The sequence below is a fragment of the Crocodylus porosus genome, unplaced genomic scaffold (genome assembly GCF_001723895.1).
Source record: "Crocodylus porosus isolate Cpor-Errol unplaced genomic scaffold, CroPor_comp1, whole genome shotgun sequence".
NCBI classification, from domain to species: Eukaryota; Metazoa; Chordata; order Crocodylia; family Crocodylidae; genus Crocodylus; species Crocodylus porosus.
In genome coordinates, this window is record NW_017728948.1 from 15,029,587 (window position 1) to 15,055,855 (window position 26,269).

Sequence of the window (26,269 nt, forward strand, 5' to 3'; positions counted from 1 at the left end):
CCCGCCCCACTGCCAGGCTGGCAGTGTGGGGGGTGGGGGGAGTTACAAGCTGGTGCTGAGCACGGGGAAAAGTGGTCCCTCGCCTGCCCCATGGCCAGCGCCCCATGCTGCAGCCACCTGCAACCTTCATGAGGCTGTCTGTTCCTGCTCCAGACTGCCCCGCACAGGTGGCGAGCACCAGCAGCGCAGGGCACCAGCCATGGGGCAAGTCAGGGGTCACTTTTCCTCATGCTCAGCACCAGCTTCTTCCCTGCTGGCGAGCAGGGAGTCAGAGCTGTGCGTTGCCCTCCACCTGTATTGCAGGCCTGGGGGGCACTGGGTGTGAGCAGGTGGGGAGCCAGTGGGAGCACAGGGCCCACACCAGTGTCCCGGGGCCGGTGCCAGCAGGGCCCAGAGCAGGGTGGCAGGAGTGCAGGGTCCCACCTGGCAGGGGGTCTATGGAGCCAGGCCAGCTCCCCGCTCCCTCTTGGAGCAGGCCAGCCCAGCTCCATAGACCCTGCCAGCCTGCGTCCTGCTCTGGGCCCCACCAGTGCTGGCCCTGGGACATTGGTCCCAAGGTGGTGACCGGGGGGTAGGGCACCTGTCAAGGGGCGGGGCTACGCGACAGCCTGCCAAAACTGGGTAAGCGGCCCTCCACCCAAAATAATTGCCCGCCCCTGCCTTGGGAGTCCTTTTAAGGATGCCACAGGCTGTGAGGAGATAAGCATACATTTGTCCCTGCCCAGCCATTCCCCCACTGCCCAGCCCCTGTGGCTTCAAGAAGGTAAGTGCCAGGCCACTCCTCCCCTGCCTTTTCCCCCAACCAGCTGGCCCCTGTGCGAGGAGGTAAACACTGACTGTCCTAAATAAATTAGTTTTGGAAATGAGGTACCACTCAATGCACAGGAGTTATAGAGAGGCCCTGGACTCTGAAATGTTGAGACCCACTGCTTTAATCAAACACAAGTTAACGGGCACAATACAGGCATGAGTGGGTGACATTTGAGGGCCTGTACACACAGAGAGTTAGACAAGAGAATCCAATGTTTCTTCTTCACCTTAAACTCATTGAATGGGACTAATCAGGACCATAAAGAGGTAAAGTAACAAGTCTTTAATTTCCTGATGTCATGTGTGTATTATATTTAATGCACAAGCACCCTACCTGAACAGGGGTTCCAAAGAGGATGGAGCTAAACTGTTCTCAGAGATGGCAGATGACGGAACAAGGAGCAACGGTTGCAAGTTGCAGCAAGGGAAGTTTAAATATTAGGTTAGATATTAGGAAAAACTCTCACTAGGAGGGTAGTAAAGCACTTCAACAGCTTACCCAGAGATGTTGTGGATTCTTCATACCTGGAGGTTTTTAAGACCTGGCTAGACCAAGCCTTGGCTGGGATGATCTAGCTGGGGCTAGTCCTGCTTTGAGCAGGGTGCTGGACTAGATGGCCTCCTGAGGTCCCTTCCAGCCCACATTTTCTATGATTCTATGATACTCTCAGATTATGTATTAGTAAGGAAACCCAAGGAATTTCTGAACGAAGAGAGTGTACAAGGCTGCAACAGCAGTATAGAAGTACATAAGATACACAAGATTTCAAGCTGAGAGCACTCATTGCCTGAAGGTAAAGTTGCTATTACGATTATGGTAAATCAAAGCAGCTTCTGGGGCCACAACAACCCTCACAGCACCCCAGACCCTATAGGTACTGATTCAGGGACATGCTTCTCTGGCTGGACAGTCACCAGGCTGCTGCAGTTGTGTCCCAACATGCCAGATCTGTGCCCTGTTAAAGTTTGATCTGAGTAGGCTCCAGCACTATGTCTGTCTTCAGTCTCCCAGACACACTTTTTAGCACACTTTCCCAGAAATGGGACCTTGTGGCCCAGCTGACCTACACCTCAAAACCAAAGCTGCCCCTAGACTCCTGTGTGAACTGGAGCATGCGGGGAGGGAAGGGAGTCAGGAGCAGAAGGCAGGGATCAAGAGTAGATCCACTAGCCAAAAGGTCCAGAGCAGGCAGTCATAGCTACAAGGGACCAGGACTTGGGCAATCATCAAACTAAGCCATGAGCCAGTAGCAGACTGTCAGAAGACGGAGGTCTGGTCTGAAGTCAGGTGCATAGGGGCACAGCAGGGAAAGCAAGCAAGAAGTCAGCAAGACAGGGGGACAAAATGGGGCTGGGCTGGAGTGTGGAACAAGGAGTCAGCGGGAAAGAACCAGCAGGCAGACACCAGGAGCAAGGCCAAAACCTGAAAGCAGGACCCAGGGAACTAAACTGAAAGCTAGACAGAGAGGCACACATCCTTTTGAGTAACCAGCTAGGTACTGAAATTGCTGCTGCTCAGAAAAGGCAGCTACACCCACCCAGGCATGTGGTGCTAGGAGTGGGTAGTTAGCCACTGGTAGCCAGGCCCACTTAGATAACCAGGGCCAGCTGAGGGCAATCTAGCCTGCCTGCTCCATGACACCCACGACAGCTGAAGCAGACAGACACAAGCTCTGCTTGGGTTTCAAGAACAGCCACCCTTTACTTTAGCAAGAAGAGGAAACAGACAGATCAAGACTAGATAATGAACACCTACACGAGTCTACCTCTGCTTCCTCACCACTCCAAAGCATTCCTTGGCTTAGCTTAGAGCCCTCTGAGTCCGTCATCCCCTCTTCCCATAGCCCATAGCCTCTCCTCTAAACTACTATGAAGAGCAGCCCCTGCTCAAGCATCCGGTCTCTGCAAAGCCTGTGAGTTTTCCCTGCAGATTTCCCAGACTTTATGGATTTCAAATTCCAGCATTAACATTTGATCTTTTTCTTTTGCTTGGGGATTTTCCACTGCTCCCTCTCCCTGCAGACAACCTTGGCTCCATTGGTTTCCCTAGGCTTCAGCCATCCCACTGTCCTAAGATGCTTTTACTTTGAATAGGAGCCACCAAAGTTTAAATGGATGACCCTCCATCATCCCTAGTCTGGGAATTACGTGACACAGTGCTGAGGGCATTATGGCTGACTCCAAACACCAACCTGTGTGACCTGAGGAAAGGCACTTTTTCCTGAAAGTTTGTCTAACATCTCCTCCAACTATACAGTTGCTCCTCACTTAACAAAAACAAACCCAAAAAACACCTCTTGCATCTTGCCTATTTCCTGGACCAACACAGCTCCAACTCCATGCATCAAGGCAGTCAAAGATACAGCTCCTTTAAAACTCCACCTACCATGGCCCAAGTTGTTCACAAATTCCTCTGACAATCAGAAAGATGCGCAAAGAAGGCCTGATGCCATCTTTATAAGCCTTGGACTGGAAAAACAGGCTCTGTTCCAATGCATGCCGGGAGCTTTGGCATGAGCAGCGGGGGACTTTGCCCACACATATGCCAGGCCCAAGCAGCTAGGAGCCATGTCCGCACTACTGCCAGTTCTCGCCCATTCCTCAGCTATGGTGCGGGTACAGCTTCCAAACAGTAGGAAACTGAGCTGGGCCCAGGCAGCTGGAAGCTGCACCCACACCAATGCCTCTTCTTGCTGGCCCAACTCTTGCTACCTGGCTATGATGCAGGCACAGCTTCCCACCAGCTAGAAGCTGCACCCACACTCCATCCAGGGAACAGGGCACAGGGAGAAGCAGCAGCAGCAGCTTGGCACAGCTTCCAGCATCCTGGGTCCTTGCAGCCAGGTACTGGCATGGGCACAAAAAAAGAGCCCTCTGGTTCTGTGGGCCAGATCCAGTGGCTCTGTGGGGCCAGATGTACCCTGCAGGCCACATGTGTCAACTGCTGGGCTAGAAGATGGTGCCATCTAAAGTTAGGCTAACGTCTGAACTATACTTCAGTTCTCATCCTGTCTGTGGTCTGGGATGGTGGCTATTAACAAAAGTCAGTTGTGTCTATAAATCAATTTTTCTGACAACCCTGGACCAGCTTGTCTTTCTCCCTGCCCCTTAAACTAGGCTGATACCCCTGCCCTGGCAAGAAACTGATGTTGTAGAAATGAGGCAATAAGGAAATCAAGGGATTTCTTGCACTGAAGTTTTCACTCTTTGGTGACATCTTTTTGTGAGGGTGAGGGTGTGGGTTGGGGAGTGGGAAGGAAGGGGAGCTGTGTTGGGGCTGTTTATCATAGGTTTTGTTCTGTGGTCATTTATCAAAGAGCTGAAAACAAAGGTACTTTTCTGCAGTTGTGCAGCTCAGACCTTCCAAACCAATGATCCCTACCTCTCACAGCACCTATCTGAACCCCTTGGAGAGATGTACAGAGTTTTAAAGTATGTGCATGTGTGAGTGTGCACGCACACACACAAACGGTTAGGAGCAGTATTAAAAAATAAAACTATTAATAAAAACATGCTAATTTACATTCTCTAAAGGGAGGGGATTTTTTCACAGCGGGGGTTTGGTACGGTCATACCCTCCCACACACATCCTTGTCTTTCACTCACTCCATTTTGCACATCAGCAGACTGGTACTTTTTTCCTCCTACAACATAGTTTCACAAATCCATCCATTTTGCTCTAGTTTTGTTTGTTAAACTTGCGAAGTAGAAAGCCCCCAGTACTCCCTAAGTCAAGGCTGTTGCCTCAGGAAATTAAAAGTCCAAATGTGGCAAACTCCTGATGGCAATGCTACTGTAGGATCATACCTTTGCTGTTCTGATACTGAGCTATTATAGTTTAATTCCCCATTACTGAAAATATACATATACATATCTACACTGGATATAAAAGCCTATATCTACATCTACATCTCAAAAGTCCAGGACCTGATTCTGGCTTCCTTTACATCACTGTAATTTAGAAAGACCTCCACTGAAGTCAGTACCGTCTGTTTGGTTTTAATCCAGCATAAAGGAAGGCAGATTGGCATCTTCATTCTTCTAAAAATCGATTAACCCAATTACTCTCCCGAAGATATATGGGTTTGGTCTCTCTCTTTCTCTTTCTTTCTTCCTTTCTCTCTCTTCCCCTCTGCTATGTATATGTGCATGAGCATGCATGCATGCACACACAGAGAGACACACACACACAGTGTGTGTAATTAGGCAGAAGGCACACCGTGACTGTGCATACACAAATTGTGTATTTATTGACTGATACAACACACCCTGGAGCAAGTTGCTGCTTACAATTCAGCCTGTAGCTTGAAACCTGCTTTAATTATCATAGTGTTTCCCCACATCAAAATGCTAAGCAAGAACATCGTGTCTCAGGACTGTTGCCAACAGGAAGGGATGTAGGAAAAAAAAGCGACTGTGATGCCTAGAAAATCTGAGCTGCAGCACAGCACTGCAGCAGAACTCAGCACAGGCAGAAATGCTTGCAGAGCCCTAAAAACAATAAAAAGTTCTGCTTTTTTAATGACAGAGGGAAAAAAGCGTGTTGTGCATCAATTTCTCATCAGGGCATGGTACAAAGCCAATGGCGAGTCAAGGCAAACAGAGACATTAATTAGGGACAGTGTCTACAAAGTCTGAAAAAGAATATCCTGAGACAATACTGCAAGATGATACGCTCCTTGCTTTGTTCATCATCCTACCAGAAGACTCGGTGCTCAGGGTGTGAAGGCAGTAGGTACGTTCAATTTACTAAAACCGATAGGGAGGAGAAAACATTTGAGTGAAGAATGGGGAGGTAAACTATACAGAGTGAGGGATAAAAATGTTACACTTTTACTGTGGCAAGAGATGAGTTCCCCATATCCTATTACAATGTTAAATGGTATTTAGATACCCTGTGTTTACTTCTAAGGGCCATCCATGCAATAGGTAAATACTACAGGCATACAAGATCTCCTCCAGGGATCATAGGCATGATACAGCTAAAGCGGTTGCAGCATCTTGGAGCACAGTTTTCTGATCTAGGCATTCAAAGGCAAGTTAGGCATCTAAATCTATTTTTAGCCATCCAAATGAATATCCTCTGGTTTGCAGAGATAACAAGAGCCCTTAGCTCCCACTGGCTTCTGCAAGGATCTGGGTGCTCATCATCTCTGGAAAACATTGTAGTGAGGGAAGGGGAATTTTTTCCATGTCCAAACAGAAGCTTTATTTACTGTTGTTTGTTGCTCCTCTCTTTGCCAGAACGCTCTGCTCTCCTTACTTCCTCCTCAGTGCTCAAAGTTTCTAAAAGTAACAATGCTATGAGCTTGAGCACTTGTAGGCAAAAGTCAATCATGGAGCAATTTCAGTTTTCTGCCTTTGTCTAATGCTGTCTTTGTCTAATGCTGAGACTTTAACATTGATAAAAAAAAAAGTGTGACAAAGCAGGTCTGATGCTCCCTAGCCCCCTGGAAGAAACACCTTTTCGTTACACGGTCTGCAAAGCAATGGCTGGTGAGCGCTCTCAGCAAGAACACTGATGCTACAGTCACCATATGACCCTAGTGTATTAGAAACCTGCACTTCACAAGCTGCCTCGTCAGTCAAAAGCTGCAGTTTCTGCAATAGGGTTAGGTGTCAGCCCATGCTATAGCTGGGAAAAGCAACAGTGGCCAGGCCTCAGTGCCGGCCCACCTGGGACCCAAGCCAGGTTATTCCAGACTTCCACTAAAAAAAATCTTACTGACTGCTGTTGTAAACTAAAAGCACAAGTGCTCTTCTGAGTGGTCAAGGGGCTAGAATAGGGCATGCTACCTGTATGTTTAATTAGGTAAGTAAATACAGATGAAAGGATGCTTTGTGTTTCAGCTTTAATTAAGTTGCCTCATTTTATTGTCAGGTGTTCAACAGCACCTACACCACCCTAGCAACTGAGGGTCCGGCAGGTCCCAGATAAGCCTCATCCAAAAAGTTTAAAAATCAAAAGGAAAATCAAAAACTCACTGGCCACAAATCCCCCAGGGGCTCTGGCCAGCAGGTAGAGGGAAGCCTACCATTCTCTGCCAGCAGCACTTCCTGGCAATCCTTCCTGCAGACACAGCTCCCCCCGCGGGGTCACGCTTCCCGCACACCTGCTCCTGGAGCCTGCAGATGTCTCCATCTGGGGTCTCCGAGAAGCTGCAGAGAAGCTGCTTCTGGATCTCTCCCTGACACTAGGTCTCCCTTCTCTGCCTCCTTCCCTGATGGGTAGGAACATTTATATATGATTTTTTGCAGGGCACAGCACCTGCATGGAGTAGGCATGCAACCTGCAACACTAGGTCCAGTTTTAAGGCCAAGAGTATAACAGAAGAACTGGGACGTGTGCGCACCCCACAGCTCTGTCCTTTCTTGAATACCCATTCCCCCATCTTCCTGGGTGGCAGTCATGTACAGCACATTTGTTCTGGTCTAGTCTCCAGAGTGCCATATGCCTGGCTACAATAACTCGTGTAAGTTTATGGAACAGCTTAACTTCAGACGTTGAGCAAGCCAATGACCGCCAAGTCCTTAACAACCTCCTACTGCTGTGTTTTGAACTAAAGGAGAGCTTTGCCAACACATTTAAAATAATGCAAAGTTCATTTTAATTTATTAAACTCTAAAACAAAACAAAACTACCTCAAAAAGCTAAAAAACCCTTCCAATCATTTGTCTGCAACAAAAAGAGGTTGATTTAGCTGGACCAGAGGTGTTCAAAGTAATGACCCAAATTAATCTCAGAGGAAGAGATAATAACGGTAATGAAAAGCATAATGCTCTCCACGAGGCTAACTGTCCCTGCCTCGTACTATTTCTGGAACTGGAGCTGCATGCTTCCTAGCAGCCAGTCACAGACACTGGGCCCAGCATTATTTGCAGACAGGCCTGTGCTTATTCCCACTGAAATCCCAAACACTGAGAGTGGCACTGGACCACCATCTGCCCCCACTGAAACTACTTCATCCGCTTCAGGAAAGAATGGAGTGAAAACGAATTAACTTTTGAAAGAATTTTGTGCCATAAATTCAAGACAATGATAGTTATGTGCAAGCCCCAGCGAAGGAGAATTCAAAAGGCGTCAAATTGTACAAGCTGTAACAGAAACATGCATGTTGTACTGAGCCCAGTAAGTCCAGTGCTCAGTTTTAGAGCAGGCCACATTTTTATTCAATGCAGTTCACAAACACCACATTTCCCACGGCAAGGAGAGATTCTGAACTGTTTTCCTTCCTCAGACAGCAGGGTAGAGATGCACCTGATAAACTAACTAAACCAAAGCTTTTGTGGGCCTGAGCTCACTTCAAATGTCATTCAGGACAGCATCTGATCAAGTGTACCCAGGCTCATGAAAATGTATGCATCTCCGATTTAGTTAGTCTATAAGATACACCTTCACTTGCCTTCTTCCTGAATTCAGCCTAACACAAATAAGTACCTCTCTCTCTTCCTCCCTTAAAACGATCACTGACATGAAGAAAACTTATCAGCTACATGGTGAGATCCAGAAAATTTCACTCTAAAAAGGCTGCCTATCCATTTTCCTTCTGTTCAAAGAAATGTTTAAGGGCTCAGCGCTCAGGACAGGATTATTATTTATATGCATTATGTTGAGAATAATGCCAGGGATTCTACTTCCACGTAGGAAAGCAAAGAAATCCGACTGAAGGTTTAAACTCAAAGCTGTTTCCTTTGGGTCTGTTCAGCAAACTGACTGTACTAATTATTATTTATCAGTGATTCGGTGCTCAGGATACCATCCAAAATCATCCCTCCCCCCTGCCCACCCTGTGAACTGAACTTCAAGTCTGGGCTTTGAGCTGGCTTCATTTCTTCTGAAGCTGTATTCAATAATAAAGGTTTTACCACCTAAATTAGGCCTTCAGTTAGACTTGTGACCCTCCCCAACCTTGGCATCAAGTTATGCCACGTGATGCCCATCTAAATCCATTGCTTCCTGTGGGTTTCCACAGAGGGAACTGATTGGGATTTAGCAAACCGTTCTGTTGATGACGTGCAAAACTAAACTACGGGGGACAGGTCCTCAAAGGCCATTAGCTGCCTAAATACCTTTAAAAATCTGGCCCCATCTCAGCCTTGACCATGTTGTCTCTGCTGGGATGGCAGAAATACAAAACCGACCAACCTGTTTTCCTCACCAACACGAGGCTGTCTCTGAACAAAGACATCTATGGGAAGTGGGTGCCTAGACACCCTTGAATAGTGTATGGAGGCACCTATTTGCAACTGTGGGGACCTAAACCCTATTTCTCAATCTGGCTTGAAGTCTCCTTTCTGTGAAAGGGCTGCATGTCTCACATGCTGAAGGGGAAAACAGCAGTTCAACAGCAAACCTCCAGTCACCGAAGGGACAGCAGCAGTCAACCCAGAAGGGACCCCAGGCCAGTCCTCAGATGAATGAGGGGCTGTAACAAGGGGGCACGTATGTACGGAGAGCGAAGCGGCTAACCCTGCATTTAGCTGCCTATCTGCGAGTGGCCAGCAGGTACCCGAGTACACGGCCCCGTCTATGCCCCATAGCACCACAGAGTCAAACACGTAGAGCTGCCTTCAATCTGCTTATAAGCTGCTTTAACTGAGAGACAAACATGACCACTTGGCTGAGGAAGTGTTTCTGTAAATATGGTTTTGTTTTACAGACTGTTTAAAACTTCATCCAAAAATGCAAGTTCACATGCACGTTCCAGATGTCGGCGTTCGCTCGATGTGTAGCTCTGTTTCAACAACTTTCCACGCACGACCCATCCCTGCTTCCGAAACAGCGCCGAGTCTGGAAAGCGGAGCGGCGCAGCTCCCTTTTACAGGTGGCCAAGTCAGGGACCAGCAACAAACACGTTAGCTGCAGTGACACCCGCAGGATTTATTGCAGCATAGAGGATACAACATGGTGCTTCCTCCTTGGGCTTATGCAGGGCCTTGACACAGGCCTGGGACTGCAGTGCAAAGCTCTGAGCGCCCGCTCCGCTTTCAGCAGGCAGAGCCAAAGTGCAATTCGAGAAGGAAAAATGGTTCACTGTACAGCTCTGGGAGCCCAAGTATCCTTAACGCTCAGGTGTGTTACACAGGTCTGGCAGAGTAAAGGGGATTTTCATGCGATTTACAGTTCCACTTGAAAGCCCCTTTATACTTGGAGTGGCATAGAAGGAGTCTTCTGTAAAGGAAAGTCAGACGTAGAGTGGGGTTGGAGTTCACCTAGAAGCAGAAGGAGCTGCTCTAAGTGGCCTGCCAACTGTGTAAACACATCATTAGATGGTTTAAAGTACATACACCAGGAACACTGGTCTCTGCCTTGCATCCATTATAGATCTCTGTGCTACATAATGGCACCTACATGCTGCAATCAACAACTGCTTATAAAATGGAGCTAATGATAATTAAAAACTAAACCCAGACTGAGGCGCAGCCCCCTTGACTGGCTTTTTTCTCTTGTAATCCAGAACAGATATAGTAACATCTGTTGATTTCATTAACATATTTTTTAGTGCACCTTTGCTTTATGACATATTAAAAGATCAAAATACTGATCTCAAGGCACCTGATTACAGACAACTTCACCCAACTCATACTGATTGACAGTTTAACTCTACCCTTTATAAAAATGTAACCAGAATCCAATCCCTATGACTGGATTCATGGCCAGACTGATTTACATTAATTTTGCAATTAGTATTTCATAAGACACTGTATTGAGTGCTTTCCCAGTGTAGTGACTGTTTTTAGTTTTATCTGCCAATATTGTAGGTTTGATCCCCTCCTTTTCCCTCTTCTCCCCCCACAACAAAAAAGTTTACTTGGGAAGATTAGTGATTTGTTTGAAAGCCCTTGTAAAGCTGCACTGCACTAGGCTTGTGATCCCATTAGCCACAGAAGGAATCACACTGGGACAGGCTCTTGCCTGGTAGACAGGGCGTACTCATGGGAGGTGGCAGTCAGTGGCTAAAACACAGGAGGGACCCAGGCTTCCCGCAGGATAGGGAGGTGTTCTAACCACCGCAGCATCACCCCTGCTCTGCCAGGCCCCGAAATAAGAGAACAGCTTCTCTTGTCTTGGAAGTCAGGATGCAAGTGTCAACTTTCAAGGCTAGGTGCAGCCATATCAAAAAGCAAAACGTGGAATCGATCTAAGTTGCACCATTTTCTGTAAGCAGCATAGTTTAGATCAGCAGCAAACAAAACACACATTCACCCTTTGGTGGAGGGGGACAAATCTTAGACCAGGTTCTGCCATTTTTAAACCAGTCTGTGTGCGCTGAACTTCTGGTCTGTTACAGATATAGACCATTTTGTGTGCCAAACTTCGGTTCTGTTACAGGTATAGACCAGTTTCCAAGCACTTATACAGGTAAAAGGGTAATCTCTGTACCTGGCCCAAGAGAGGGGTCAGGGACGCAGTACCCAGGGGCAGTGCAAAACAAGGGACCTAAACCGTGGAAAGGGGGCAGGACTTAACACATCAGTTAGCTCAGCATGCTGGCTTCTGTGGCTCCCATCTATTCTGAACTACCTCCTCCTACACAGGATAGGAAGTACAGGAACCAAACTTGGGGCCATTGATTCGACTCAGTCTCAGGTGTTGCGACTCTCAATGCTGAGATGCCAGAGTCCTTTGAAGGGTTCAGTCCTAAGAGCTGATTTGCCTCCTTCGGCCTCATACGTGCCCAGTTCTTCCTAGGAAAGATCCTGGGTTGGTTCAACAGGGCTAAGGCAATTCTAAGCACCTGAGGACCTACTCCCAATTTTTAAAAATAAATAAAAATTCAGTGCTTTGTTAAAAAATGAAATTCCCTCACAACTCTCTTTACCTGCTAAGTCTTGCAGTCTTTAGCCAAGCAAAGCACTTGCTGAAGTTAGTGTAAAGACAAATTTGGCCCTACCATGTGGAAGTTGCTACAATTTAAGCATCTTAAGGAATCACTTTGATTTTTTCTTGAAATTTCTAGAGCACAGTTGTGCTAAACTGAGCCTGCTTCACAACCAAGTAATCTATCCACTGAAAAAAAGCTATTTTCAGAGACTCAGCTACAAAAATGTCCTTGGCTGGTCTTCTAATGCGGCAACATTCAAAAGATCCAGTCCTATACTGCAGTGCATAATGACCATCACCGCAACAGATGAGGGGGAAATAGCATCTACTGCATAAAGACTAGCTGATCAAGATGATTCCTTAAGAGACCTCCTGCAGCTAAAGGAACACATGCAGCACCATACAGAAGTGACACTTTCCATTATATTCCCCTGCACCTTGTACAGAACAAGCCCATACATGAACAGTACAGGGCAGATGAGTCACTAGCTACATTTTATAAGAAACAGGGCCTTTGATGCAGCCTTGAGAAGAAAATAACCAGTTCTGCATTACAGCAATGTAGAAAATAAATACAAATCCATCTAAGTGCCATGCCTCTTGTATGAACAATTAGTCATAATATTAGGTCCTACTTGTTTCGAAGGACAGAAGTGTAAAGATGAGCCAGTCGATAGGATAGACTTTAGTCACATCCCTACCAAGCCGTTGTTTCTACTTTACGAAAACTGAATTTCATTCTACACTTACAGTAATCATGGGCTGGAGTGAATTTGCCTTTAAGGATCAAAAATTGCTTTGCAAAAATAAGGTTTTATTACTATTGATGGGTTTGCTACTTATTTATGCTGTTCAGTGAAGTACATGGCTGCAAGGATCTGATTGCAAATATTGTCTTTGATGTTTGCAATGAAGGAAGACATTTCACACTTTTCTGAGTGCCACTCAGCTGCAGTGAAAGAATGCTGCAGGCTTGCAGTGGTACCAGCAACAGCCAGTTATACCTAACTGATCAGTTATAACTAGCTAAATTCCTTGTAGGACGCTCCCTGTTCTTGGAATAAGGCAAGGTTTCTTCCTCGACCATTTCTTATTTGGGCATCAATTGCCAACAGATAGATAAATCCTTGTAACAGCATTCTATTAGCAGTGTAATTAGAAGCCAATGGCCCTGAACCATCCATTTTCTTTTCCTTTCATCTTCTCTACTGACTTTTATGTACTGGTTCCTGACAAGTACCCTGTTCATCACTGAAGCCTAGCAAATAATTAAGAGGCTCTTGGAATTAGCACTCTGTTGCTTTCATAGAATCACAGGGGTGGAAGGACATCCAGGGTCACCTCACCTAGGCCCCTACACAAATGCATCCATCTATTTGTACTACTCTCAATGTCCTAGCAAGAGCACAGAAAATAAACCATGCACCCAGAAAATGAGAGTTTAAGTTACAAAGAAGCCCCAGAACAGCGGAACTGATACCAAAGAGTTGGATTCTTTTTAATGTCTACACTTTATATAGAGAGTCTCCCCAGATTTTTTTGAATTTGCTGGTTCCCCTGGTTGAGAAACAGTGTTGTGCTGCCTCAACTTATCTCAGTGGTTCTGAACCAGGTGTCACTACTGCTATCACCAGGTAAAAGTGTCCTAATGTGCCTCATGATAAGCCAGACCTAGAAGAGCTATGGCATGCATGTGCTCTCCTGCATCCATTAGGGTCCTCTGGTAAGCCTAAAAAAGGCAGGAGACGTGGCTTGTGCTACATCCCTTCCTGATCTGACCCTTCACAGCTTCTCCTGGAAACAAAGGTGCAAAGGCCAGGTGGAACAGTTCTGGTCTCACTGAGGTCAATGAAGGAGATTCTGCTACTGACTTTACAGGGGGATGATTTCTGTACAACCTGAGTGATACTGCATACCAGTGGGGAACTACTACAACTGTCTGTTTTATTCCAACTCTGGATGGATGGCCTTGTTGAAAAAGGTGGGTGGGGAATTCAGAAAGCCATTTTCCTCCTTTCCAGCTCCACACCCATCTCACAGACTCCAGCTGGGGATATGAATAGAGTTGGATACATTTTTTCAGTTGCTACTAGCATGTTGGGAAGCGGACTAACTTATCCACCATTACTAGAGGACACCAATGCAGGCAGAAGATAATTTTGGTCTCCTTTTTTCCTTCCTGGCCAACAAAGATGGAAATTTTAGTCAGATTCGCCAAGGGTACTTGAGCCAAAAAGCAACCTGACCACGCTGAGTCAAAGTCACTGGTCCTGGAAAAGAAGCACATATGGAATCATCAACAGATGCTCTACAGCTTCTGGAGAGGGAATACCTACTACCTCTGCAACAGGAAGCAAACTCTGCGGTCATGGAGCTTCATGAAGCTACAGAGACTTATTACAACTGTAAATCACTAACCATTCTGGGGATATTTGATGAATTTGAATGAAACATTAACAAAAATGAGTATCTGTAAATTGTGTATAGCTAAATATTGTTTATAAATTTCAAAATGGCACATATTTGCTCAACACAGATAATGGGTGCGGAAGTGGAATTTGAGGCACTCAGTTGATATGAGTACTGGTTTGCGCACACACACAAATACAAATTTGGCACATTCATGTTCATAAATGGGATTATGATACCTGAAAACTTGGCTCTAAGTATATACAACTTCAGGGCCTGCAGTGTGTACTTGCAATGAAACATCAGTGACACAATGAGACTCTCTCTCAAAGTGCCAAAGTGAAAGTGAGCAAACTGCCAAGGGGAAAAGCCAACGGGGCAAACACTATGGAACTCACATGTACAAAGTGGGTATGCTGCAGAACTCAAATGAGAAACTTCACCTGAATGATAAAAAGACTTCTGTTTCTGCACCTGCACGAGATACTAAAACCTTGTCTCTGCTGTGCTGCTCAAACACACTCAGGACTCGTGCAGAGGGAGGAAAAGGAAGCCACATGCTGTGTTAATAAAGAGGTATTGGGGAGAGGGGCACTCATTACAGACATTGCAGATCAATGGTGACAGAGGAGGGGAAGCAAGGATGAGACTGCATAGAGGAGGAAAATGAAAGAATGAAAGGGATAAGTATTTAGGGCAAAATTGTTCCCTCAAATTCCTGTAGGATCACACAAAGGTAACTGAAAGACACGAGAGCTTGGTCTCAGGTATTCATCTAATGATCCATCCAAGTCTATCATTTAGCCTGCTGCACATACATGTCTTTGCCAGTGCACAGTGCCCCGCTGCTCAGAACTGCAAAGAGGGCCACAAGCTTCCCCAGTTTCTCCTGTCACAGAGATGATAATGGGCTAGTGTGGGCCAGGATCCAGTCACGTCAAGTTTAAACTACAGAAATGAAAGGAAATGTGTGAGGAAACTAGCGTTCCAGATCTGGGAAGCTACTTCCAGCCAGCAGTTCCTATGAGGGGAATTCTAATGGCAAACAGCTATTTAAGTGCGTACATCCAACTGCAGGACAGGACTGGAGAGGAAGTGTCAGTGTTACAGATTCACCTTCCTCAGTAATAGCACCTTTCTCGTATTTGGAGGCATACAAATGGATCTAGGTTCAGGGTTATACACTTGCCACACACCCTTCTTGCAATGCCCAAAGTTCAGCAGACGCTCACTAAATGAGCAGAAAGACAGGCCACGCTGTGGTGTTACAGCAGTGATTCTCAACCGGGGTACAACCTGGCATGCCTTGAGATCCTTTCAAGGGTGCTGCAGGGTGCCATGCAATGTTATCACTGTTAGGTGCACACATGTGATTCACAAGACAAACCCAGAGTTTTCAAACAGGAATCCATAGTGTTAAAAACATCCTAACTGTTGTGGTCTTTCTGATTTCTTTGCAGCAAAAGAATTGCTCTAATATTTTCTGTAGTCAAAACCTGAGTGAAAACTAAGACATGGCATTTTCTGAGGGGTGCCTCGAATCTGTCAAGGCATACCTCAACTCTAAAAAGTCTGAGAACCACAGTGTTAGAGACGCGAAAGAAAACTGAACCTACAGGCTGAAAGGAAGTGTAAGGTATGTCCCATCTGCTATAGTCAGTACATCTTAAGGAGTCACTATTGCTGAAGAGCCCACCTACACTAGGTCACATACAGCAGATGGCAAACAGGACTTCCCCAGACATGCACACAACTTTTGCATGGGCAGCTGCTGGCACAGGCAGGAAAAGGCTGTTAGAAATTCTGGCCTTAAAAAAAAAAAAAAAAAAAGAAGCGATCCTGAACTTCACTGACACATATATACATTTTTTTCACAGCATTCAAGAAACACCACCACAGTTGCAGCTCACGAGTTGCTGGTTTCCAGCCTGGAACACAATCTTCTGGATGAAACCCATCTCAGCAAGGAAGCTGACTTAATGAGAAATTCACCTGCAGGAGTTTCAGTATAAGGCTAAAGGTGACCACTAAAAAACATACAGAAATTGACTTTCAGAGTAATTCTACACGATGTATTCTTCCCGATTCTTAAAGCCTAACCACTGTACCTCAATTTATATTGTTTGTAACACATCAAGTTTACTAACAAGCAGTTAGTGGAATTAGCTTCTTTAATAGCATTGCTACATTTGTAAGGTTCAGAATTAACCAATCGTTACTACAGTATTTGAGAAATGCCATTGCCAGCGTACTGAATACTAGAGAAATCCACTTAACTTTGTCACCCTGAGAAGTTCAGATTGCTCATTCAATACACTGCACAGGTAACTCAGCATTTCCAGCACAGTATCCCTTTCTATCTGCAGCCACTCTCACGTCCAGCAATACTTTTTTAGATTATTGCATGTTTTGCTTGTGACTTACCTATGTTTTTCTAGCTCATTGTGCGATGACCTATTAAAAAGAAAAAAGAAGTATTAGTTTTAGAATGATTTTTGGATTTCTCAAGAGTGAATGAACACTGTCACTTATGTGGCTCCCAAAACAGCTATCAAAAAACTACAGATAGGGAGGTTGGAGGAATCCTTCCCTTGATTCTTTCCCTTCTTCCCTTAACACACTTCATTTCAAATTGGTTGCTTTAATACCTCTTCCCAAAGTCTTCAATGGGCCAGTCTCTTTTAGTTATTTCCCTTGATTATGTAGCCACACAACTGGAGTGAGCATTTTTTTCACACACAAATTATATGATTTACACAGATGTTTTCTACAGGGTATTCAGGCTCAACTTCATCTGAATTTGACCAATATAGTAAAAGTAACAAACCACAGAATTTTCAGCCAAAAAGAAATTAAGAACAAAGGGAAGAGTTCCAACTCAGGGTCAGAAACATATAGCCCACAGACTGAACCTGGCCTGTGGAGCTACTGGATGTTGCCTGCAGATCCAGATGGTCTTGCCTCTGCCCATGCTCATGCTGGAGCTAGGTAGTGAGAAGCTGTGCTGGGGCCAGGCAGCTAGGAGCAGTGCCTGCATTGCTGCCACTTCTCTCCACCCCTGCCCTCTGACTTTAGCAGGGATGCCACTTCCAGCCAGTGAAGAACTAAGTCGGTACTGAGCAGCTTCCAGTTGCACTTAGTCTGCAGCTGGTAGAGGAGAGGCCGAGCTGGCAGTGATGTGGATGCAGTGTCAAGCTGCTCGGCCATTGTGATCATGCCCCAGCTGGAGAGCAGGAAGCTGGGGGGAAGTGGCAGCAGCAGCAATGCACGTGCAGTTCCCAGTTGCCCAGCACCAGTGCGGCTCAGGTGCCAGCCAGGAAAAGAGACAGTGCCAGCACAGCTTCCAGCTCCCTGAACCCAGCACAGGTACAGGCAATTCCCACTTGCTGCTGACGCGCTGCTGAAGCCACCAGGCCTATGCTGGACTGAAGCTGCTGGATTGTTCCAGTACACAGCTGGAAAAGGTTTCCAGCCCCTGCCCTAACTGATCAAAGAAATGAAAAATGTATATAGGAAAAAGTAATAGAAATAAGAATCAGAACTTAAGTTTCTCCAAAACCATCAGAGAAGCAGAAGGAAAAATCTCTATACAGTTTTGCAGAAAGCCATCATCTAAGGATCAATATGAAAAAAAAATGCCTGTCTTCTAAACTGATGTTTAGAACAAACATTCCTAAATTGACTACAAAGGTCACTGTTTTATTGAAGAGACAATTATGATTTTGTTTTTAAATAGTAGGGTAATTGATGGAGGGTTTTTTAATAGTGGGAACACTGCCTCAATTTCTATTGGCACATTTTATTTTCACTGATCTAGCTGGAAGTGTTAATTGCATTTACTTATTCTGTTGACGTTATAACCATTTCTAAAATTGAAGTTGTTACTGCTTCCAACCAGTAGCTGCCCGGACTAGTAGGTCTAGTTTTGTCAAATTAGACACAGATTATTCCAGTAGGTAAAAGATCAAGGATATGACGGTGGCAGCAGATTTTATGGTGTCACTTATTGCAGTGTCAGGATCCACATGGACAAATTATGTTGAACAATACTATAAACTAGGGGCGGGCAATTATATTGGGCAGAGAGCCATATACCAAGTTTTGGGAAGCCATCAAGGGACACATGACAGGCAGCTGGGGCAGATAAACATTAATTTTCTGAATTTTTTAGGGGCCCCACAGGCCAGATAGAAAGGCCTCACAGGCCACATGCCCACCTCTGCATAAGCCCTAGAGCATGCTTTAAACCTAACCTATATCTGTGCATTATGTGTGCTGACAGAGTGCCTTGTTGATTCCTTTGAATGGGCTATGAACTTTACAGTTAACTTGTGTAGCTAGGCGTACAGTATAGAGCTGGGGATTCCTCCTATAAGCTTTCACATAGGCTGCTCTTAACCCCCAACAGAGATGCTGCAGTGCATCTCAGCGTTATTGATGCAAATCCTGCCAGTGCCATACCTGTCTGGGCTGCAGAGAGACAAAAAGAGTAACAATCATGTACAGGAATCATGGCTTTAAAAAATCCCTAAGCAGTTCATTCCAAATTAATACCAGATCTTGTACTTACTATGGCCCTAACTTCACTGAATTTAACAGGGATGCAAAGAGAAGGGGAAGAAGTAGAAGTGCTTGCAGGATTGGGGTTTGTGAGCCCAGTCCAACTTCTATGAAAAAAGACTCTCCCTGACTTTAAAAGAAATTAAATAATGTGTGTCACTGGGTTGTTTCTGCCGCCCCCTTTTTTAAAAGGAAAAATCCCGTTATCCTGGAATATGCCATGTCTGAAGCATATCACTTAACAGCAGTATGTGTACAACACAACATTTCCTGCTTAAAATAAATACAAAAAAACTATTTAAACAGTCCTTGGTAAGACACAAACATTACCTACCATTTATCAGTTTGATAACAAAAAGATTATAAAGGGATACATTATTTTTTTATTTTCAATCTGACCTCAAAAGATTGATCAATTGATTGACTGATTGATTGAAATTAGTCCCCAAGGAAAAAGAGCAATGTCATATCAACCCAGTGTTTATGCAAACACACAGGCAAAAATCTTTTGGCAGGGAAACGCTCCCAACGCCCTCTCAAATGTACCCTTGTAAAGGCATTGCTCACAAAACATTTTACAAGGCAAATAAAATATAGGTTGGGCTAAATTCATCCCTACTACATACAACTTCATAGAAGTTTACTGGGGTTACGGCAGCAATGCATGTGACCCACTACACATAGCCAAACAATTCCACCATCCTTCTCTAGGGTCTCTGCTATAGGAGACTAGACAGCTGACACTCTCAGCTTATTAGACTAAACAGAGGTAACTTTATGCTGTAGGTTGGATGGAAAGACAGCAGAAGTAGGGAAACCCTTAAACAAGGGATTCTGAGAAATATGCCCAGCTGAATTAATACAAGGATGGCTAAAATGCAGTGTGTATGAAGATACAAATGCAGTTTCAAACTGCTTGATTAAGCTACAACAGGTCTCCAGAATCCAAGGTATGCACACAGTTAAGCAAGCCTTTGAGTGAAATACCTACACCTCCTACTCTGGCTCAGACTCTCCAGGACTGCCCCAAACTGGGGGGGGAGGGAGGGAGGGAGGGAGCCCAGTATCCCCAAGGGTCTCCTGAAATAGAACTTTCATCCCAAGTTTGAAAATTAGTCCCAGACAGGAGGCCGACAGGGTCCTGCTGCATCCTGAGAAGACAGCAGGAAACTGCTGGGGCCGCAGGAACACAGCAACTCCTGCAGGCTACCCCCTGAACCAGACTTGGGATAGCTGTGTTCATGTGGGGCCATGCTTATGCCAGCTATTTAGGTCAGCCTCTCAGCACTGACTGTGTGAACATTCATGACTACACTAACTGGCACCGGTGAGGGGCAGAGTGAATTAGCCCAGGCACTGGGCTCTGTAAATGTAGCTACGCTGCTTCTGGTTCAGGAGGTAGCTGCCTTGCCGTAGAACTCCGAAGCCTGTCCGTAGCACGGCACTACAGCAGCTACAGTCACCACAATGGGAAGTGGTTTAACCTACTTCCAGATCCAGAGGCATGTTCAAGCATCCAGGACTCTGTCAGGGAACAAAATCTGAGAAAGTAGGTTGCTTTACATTAGGAACAATTAATGCATACCTGACCGTCATGCACGTATGGGACCTACCCATAATCAAATGGGTATATATGTGCAAAGAACTACTAGTAGCTACATTCTTCAGCAGCTCAAATAAGTGAAAGGCCTTGGCTGCAAAGGCCTAGCACTTTAGATACCTATCTAGAAAATAAAAAATTTGGGATCAAATACGCCACCTGCCGGCTCTTCTCTACAAGAGGGTAATTAATATTTCTACAGTACCTGCCTCACAGATGGGCTGTGAGGGTTAATTAGGAAGGGCTGCACCTTTCTCTAAGATAAAGCTCTCTAATTATTTCTGCTCATCTCCCTCTTCAGTTTTGTGAAGCACAGAGCACTGCACAGGGGAAAAAAAACATCTGCCCTTTATGATATACCTTCTGCTTTCCATAAAACCCAGAGAGGGGGAAAGAAATGCAAAGGCTGGTTTCCACACGTGCTTGCACCAAACAATTAAAGCAGTTTTAAACTGGCCCCTTTTGTTAGTGTTCTGCAAGACTGTTTGTGGGCGGCCCCGGGCAGAGAAGGAGCGGAAGGGAAGGGACAGGGGAACGCCAGGAACAAACATTTTCTATACAGAGAAAATAATCCAGAATGAAAGGGAGATCAGATCTACAATAAAACCTGGCTGCTTTGTCCCACTCCATACCACTGCTGCAAAGGTTAAGGACTGCTGTTGACTGGAGACAGTATTACTATTCATTTATATACTACCAAGTAGTTAAATGGGTATGAAAGTCTATGCTCCGATTCTACTAATACACAAATTGTCAAATAAAGTTTGAAGAGATGTTTTCTTCTGTAGTTCCAATCTAGTACCAGGCATAACTGCAGCCAGGTGCTGTATAGCCAAATAATTTTTGATTAGAGAATTTACATGCTGTCTTTGCAACATCTTACAAGCCAGCAGAGGCTCCCAATGCTTGAGACAGAAGCTGTTTTTCCCCTGTTTAAAGAGAGGAATATTCCTAGCAACTTACATTTTAGTCGCAGCATCACTGAAATCTTGAGACTACCTGTGTAAGCAGTATGAAGTCAGGAAGCACCCAAGTCAAGAGTTAACACACTAAGGCCTTGCCTACTAGCTGACAAGGGCTTTGCTGGCAGCAAGCTCAGTTCTGTGCGTCCACAGAAATAATCTTCTCCAACTCTTTCCACCCATCTGAAGCATCCTCCTGTTGTACCTTGTGCTCTAGGAACCACTGTGATCTAGGAACCACTGCAGGTCAAAACAGCCACAAAAAGTAATACATTAGAAAACTCATCTGAAATGTTCTCATTAAGTAGATGGGCCTAGCAGTAGCAGATGTGGTGTTTAGAACAGTGGTGTCTGCCAGATGTTTGCCTGACAGCTCCCAGTGTTGCTCACACATGTATGGCAACAAACATAAACAACAGCATCTTTAAAATGGTGGTTCCCAGTCTGCCTATGCTAGGGCCTTCTAGCGTAGGCTTGAGAGCACTAAAGTGAGCCATTTTCCTAGGGTCAACAGGTAAGTCACTCAAGAAGGGTCTGCCATGCCAAGAAATCCCACCCAGCACCACACAGCATTTTCAAAGCCAGGTGAGGAAGAGGTAGAGTTTCTGCACTGAAAATATAACAGATATACGAATCTAGGTTAAAACATAAGAAAAACATGTGGAAGGTTTCACAAAATGCCAAAACACTTATCCAGGCTGTGGTACAAGGGAAGACAGAAGAGGCAAACACACACACACACACACACACACACACACACACACACACACACACACACACACACACACACACAAACAAATGTAACAAGATATTGTTTAAGAAATGGCATGTGATCACCTAAAGAGAGTCTACAATGTAGCAGAGATGCAGATAGCAAGAGACAGAAGATTGCTGACTTTCAACTTGAAGTTCTTGTTCCACTTTCATGGAGCTCCTTCAAGCACACCTGCCTGCTAAGGGACATGTGCTAAAGGATTTGGGAATCACTTGACCCCCAAATCCACCCAAGCTTTGCAAAACTAGAAACACGGGGTTTTCTCATTCCGGATTTAGGAATTTTCCTCTTGGGTTTTCATTTAACAGACAAACAAACAAACAAACAAACAAACAAACACACACACCCCACCAAACAGAAACAGGCCCTGATCCCTGCATTGCTCTGTGTGGGCACTGCTGCTAGTCACAGCAGGCCAACGTTAAACTATTGGATCCTAACACAGGTTCCAATACAGTTTTGACCCAACGCTCTCTTTAATACATACCCCTTTGACAGAGCACAGCATATCATACACCCCATACAAGACATTAATATAAATATTGGCTCATTCTAAAAGATACAGAGGATGTGTTATAAACCCACATTTTGCTTTCGTTTTCCTTCTTTTTCACATCTCAAGTTACCAGGGCAAGCACACTACACCACAGACATCCAAATCCCTGCTCTACCAGTACATTTAGCAGTGACCTCAGTTGATAGGTATCTAACAGTAAGGTTTTTAGTCTGCGTTTTACCTCATTTTTGATCCTTTCACGGGGGCACAAGACATACATCAGGCCTTATCTCCCACTGCTTGGTACAGTCTTTTAGACTCATGAAGTCAGTGTAAAAGGAGCCTGCTTGAGCATAGCAGGGTGTTAGACAGGTGGAAGAGACAGATCACGGTGCGAGGGAGTGCTGATCAGACTCCAGGACCTCATGGGGGGAGATGAGGGATAGTGTCCCCAGGGGCTCAGCTCAAACTACCAGGTCTTCCTGTTATATAGACACCAAATTCCATAGGTTTCTCTCTGCTAGGTCGTCATTACAAACAGGAAACAAAACAAGAAAGCTTGAATCATCTGCAAACTACAATCTATTCCTATCGACAGTAATGACCGCTTTACTCCTGAACTTCACTGTTTCTTTGAACTATTCCCTCTGAATGTATTGTCGACATCTGCAATACATCCATTTCACTGCATCAAACTGCACTCGGTGAAAAAGCCATTTGAATGTTTAGCATTTGCTAGTAAAACCTCAGAGGCACAACTCGATTATATCTGGATATTCTTTCTTTAAGCCTGTTTTCATTCTGACTACCTTAGCAAGGATCTGAATGTCCCCCACTGCATTGCTTGTAGGAATTATGGTTATTATTCAAGCGAAAGAAGATATTTATTGCACAACAATCAAATAGTTCATAGCTCTCAATATTACACCACCATACCTAGTTTTACCTCCCCTCCCCTGGAAAGACCATTACAGGCTTGGGCCTCAAATCATCCATTCCGACTATAAAACAAAAATCCCATCTCATCTGCTACTGCATTTTTCTGGTCAACAGTATCCGAGGAGAACGCTTTTGAACGTTAATAGAAGACATGGTATGAACAAAGAAACAGCACAGAAAAATAACTTTCATATCTGCTTTGTGAGAAGTAGGAAAGCATAAATAGGCTCACACTAGGGTAGGGAACTGTACATTAAAAAGGGAATGTGCAGATCAGCTCAACATAAACAAATGTGATATGTGATACAGATATGGGACAAATATGGTAGAACATGGTGTACAAACTGCTGCTTTCATGTTGCATGACCATGTTTTCCCTTGCACTACAAAGAGATTACTTGACAAATTTTAATGTGATCAAAATCAACAGCAAACAAATGCAAAAATTACAAATGGTTTGACAGTCAAGCCTTCCAGCATGCCAGGAGTGATCAAAGGCAGGGCTGAAGAGGCACTTTTCCCTATAAGCACCTGTTTCCAGTAACCCATACTTTTAAAAGGAAGTGTAATTTGGATGGAAAGTTCTCATACTAATTTCTAAAAATGTACGGTTGGTTAAGTTTTTCACAGTTCTTTTCCCGAGCTCTGAATGATCCCAACATTAAAAAGTGTTCCTCATGCTTTAAAGCAACTCTTTATGTGATTTTATTTCTACCCAAGACAATCCAATCACAGGTCAGTTTTCAGACCTGAGGATCCTGGAAAAAACGGGGCTATAAAAGAGCCAAGCTACTGGAAAAAAGATCATGTCCTGTAATTTTGCAGCATGTGATGATCTACTCCCCCACTCACCCCCCCTGCCCCCACACACACACTAGTTAAATCATGACACTAAGGTGGGGCTCTCCAGACATGGACACAATCATGTCTGCATGTATCTGGAGTTCCACATTCGGACCTTCTGGCCAGCACCAGGCCTGATTTGGATCATTTTATCTTGCACCACCCAGGACCCTCTAAATTCTGGCCTGCTGTCTATCCTTCTTAATCCTTGAATTGCTTTCTGAAGATTTGATTGGATGGTCTTAGTGAGTGTTACAATCAAATTCGGAGGCTTTATACACAATACCTGGCACCAACAGTGCTGTTTGAACTGGTGATCATGTGTTGAAATGTACATCTCCCGCTCTGCTCCCCCGACCCAAATTTAAGTTCTTGAGAAAAGCCTAGCATTTTATAACAGATACAAACAGGCAAAGTAGGCAATCACACACTGAAGTCCTCAGGAAACACTGCCCGTGGGCCTTGATTCTTTATTGTACCACAGGGCTATTTCCAGTTAGAGGCCTCTATTTTGGCACACTGGAGAGTTGCTCAGTAGCATGTTTGTTCCCTGCATGTAGACAAATATTCACAAGGAACTATAGTGTGTGACCAAATCCATGACCTCAGCCACATTTGAATCCCCTCTATAGAGGTAGTTTGCCTCACACTAGGAATCTACCCTTCCCGGCTATAATAAATACTGCTAACAGAAAAGAAATGCCTTTTTAAATACATAACAATCACATGAGAGTGTAACAAGAGTCAGACTGGAACAAAAAAAATTGAGAAACATCAGGCAGGCAGAATGGGAACTGCAAGCAGGGATGTGTGCTTGTTTTAATAATGCTACCAATCTGTAAGAAGAAATATTAATTCTATCGCATTTGATAGCTTACAAATCCTCTCCTAAAAATTCATGAAAGCAGCTTACAATCCAAACAAATGACTTCATTGCAGTGGACAACGAGAAACCCAAGAAGAGAAATGATGGACCAATGGTTCCCCTAGTAATAAAGATTTCCAGCACACAAAGGGCAAAAATGGGGCTTGGGACAAAGCAATGAACAATACAGCTGGAAAGCATCAAGTTCTGCTCAGGTTAGTTGCCTGGGTTAATCTTCCAAGATCATATTTATCCTTCTGCACAAAATAGTGAATCTGCATATGGAAAAAAACTGTCTGTATAACATGCCTAAACCCCCTCCTGGGAAAGCATCTAGAGAGGTTTTTACACACCAGTGTGAGATATGGCACTTAATAAAAAGCAATGCTGCAATTCCTACACCCAAAGGTATCAGCTTGGTTTTAAATGCATGATGGGGGAAGATTTTAGTCCCCTTACTCCTCCACGTTGCCCTGCAGTGGTAGCTGCAAGCAGTGGTAGATGTCATAAGGGCCACGACTGCTTTTTAAATTAACTAACCACCACCGGGCCTTTTTCCACCTTCCATTTCCCCAGTGCAAATCTGGAGCAGTGCCATTACCTGCATGCTGAGACCAACTTTTCTCTGATTTGGAGAATAAATCCCATGCAAGTCGAGATCCTTTATGCCTCTTCCGGAGGGACTGGCAACAACCCCCACGCTTGTGAAGGAGACATGTTGCGGGGCGAGACGCCCCTACACGTCGGAGGAGGTGGCGGTGCCCATCTGGGCATGTTTGCTTCTCTGGGAAAGGGCCTTACAGGGCGAGCGAAGGAGGTTCCCACATCAGGAGGCGCTGCATCTTTAGGAGCGCCCGCCACACGTACGCAGCGCACCCTGGGCACTGCCCGGGCAGCCCGGCAGAGCCTGCGCGCGGCCAATGCCCTCGCGGCGCAGGCAGGGGCCGCCGCAGAAACGGCCGAAAAAACCACCAGGCAGGCGCCGAGGACAGGGGTCAGACCGCTGCAGACCCAGCTCACCCCAAGCACTTAAAAAAAAATAAAAGAGGCAGGCAAGTTCAAGTTCAATATTTGCTACATTCCTTCCCTCAGCAGCAGCCAGGCGGCTCCTCTGGGTCCCAGCTGTGGAAAAACAAAAAAGCAGAGGGGTGCGCGGGGGAGGGGGGCATCTGCTGCCTCGAAATG

At 45.1% G+C, this 26,269-nt stretch overlaps 1 protein-coding gene across 2 annotated transcripts in view; it reads right to left on the reverse strand.

Annotated features, from left to right (window-relative positions):
- The window catches only part of MXD4 (MAX dimerization protein 4), a 50,691-nt gene that overhangs the window by 23,762 nt on the left and 660 nt on the right, over positions 1 to 26,269 (reverse strand). For both annotated transcript variants that reach the window (XM_019552907.1, XM_019552906.1), the window contains exon 3: positions 16,469 to 16,498. In XM_019552907.1, the coding sequence (XP_019408452.1) occupies positions 16,469 to 16,498 (30 nt within the window). The remainder of the gene's footprint in view (positions 1 to 16,468; positions 16,499 to 26,269) is intronic.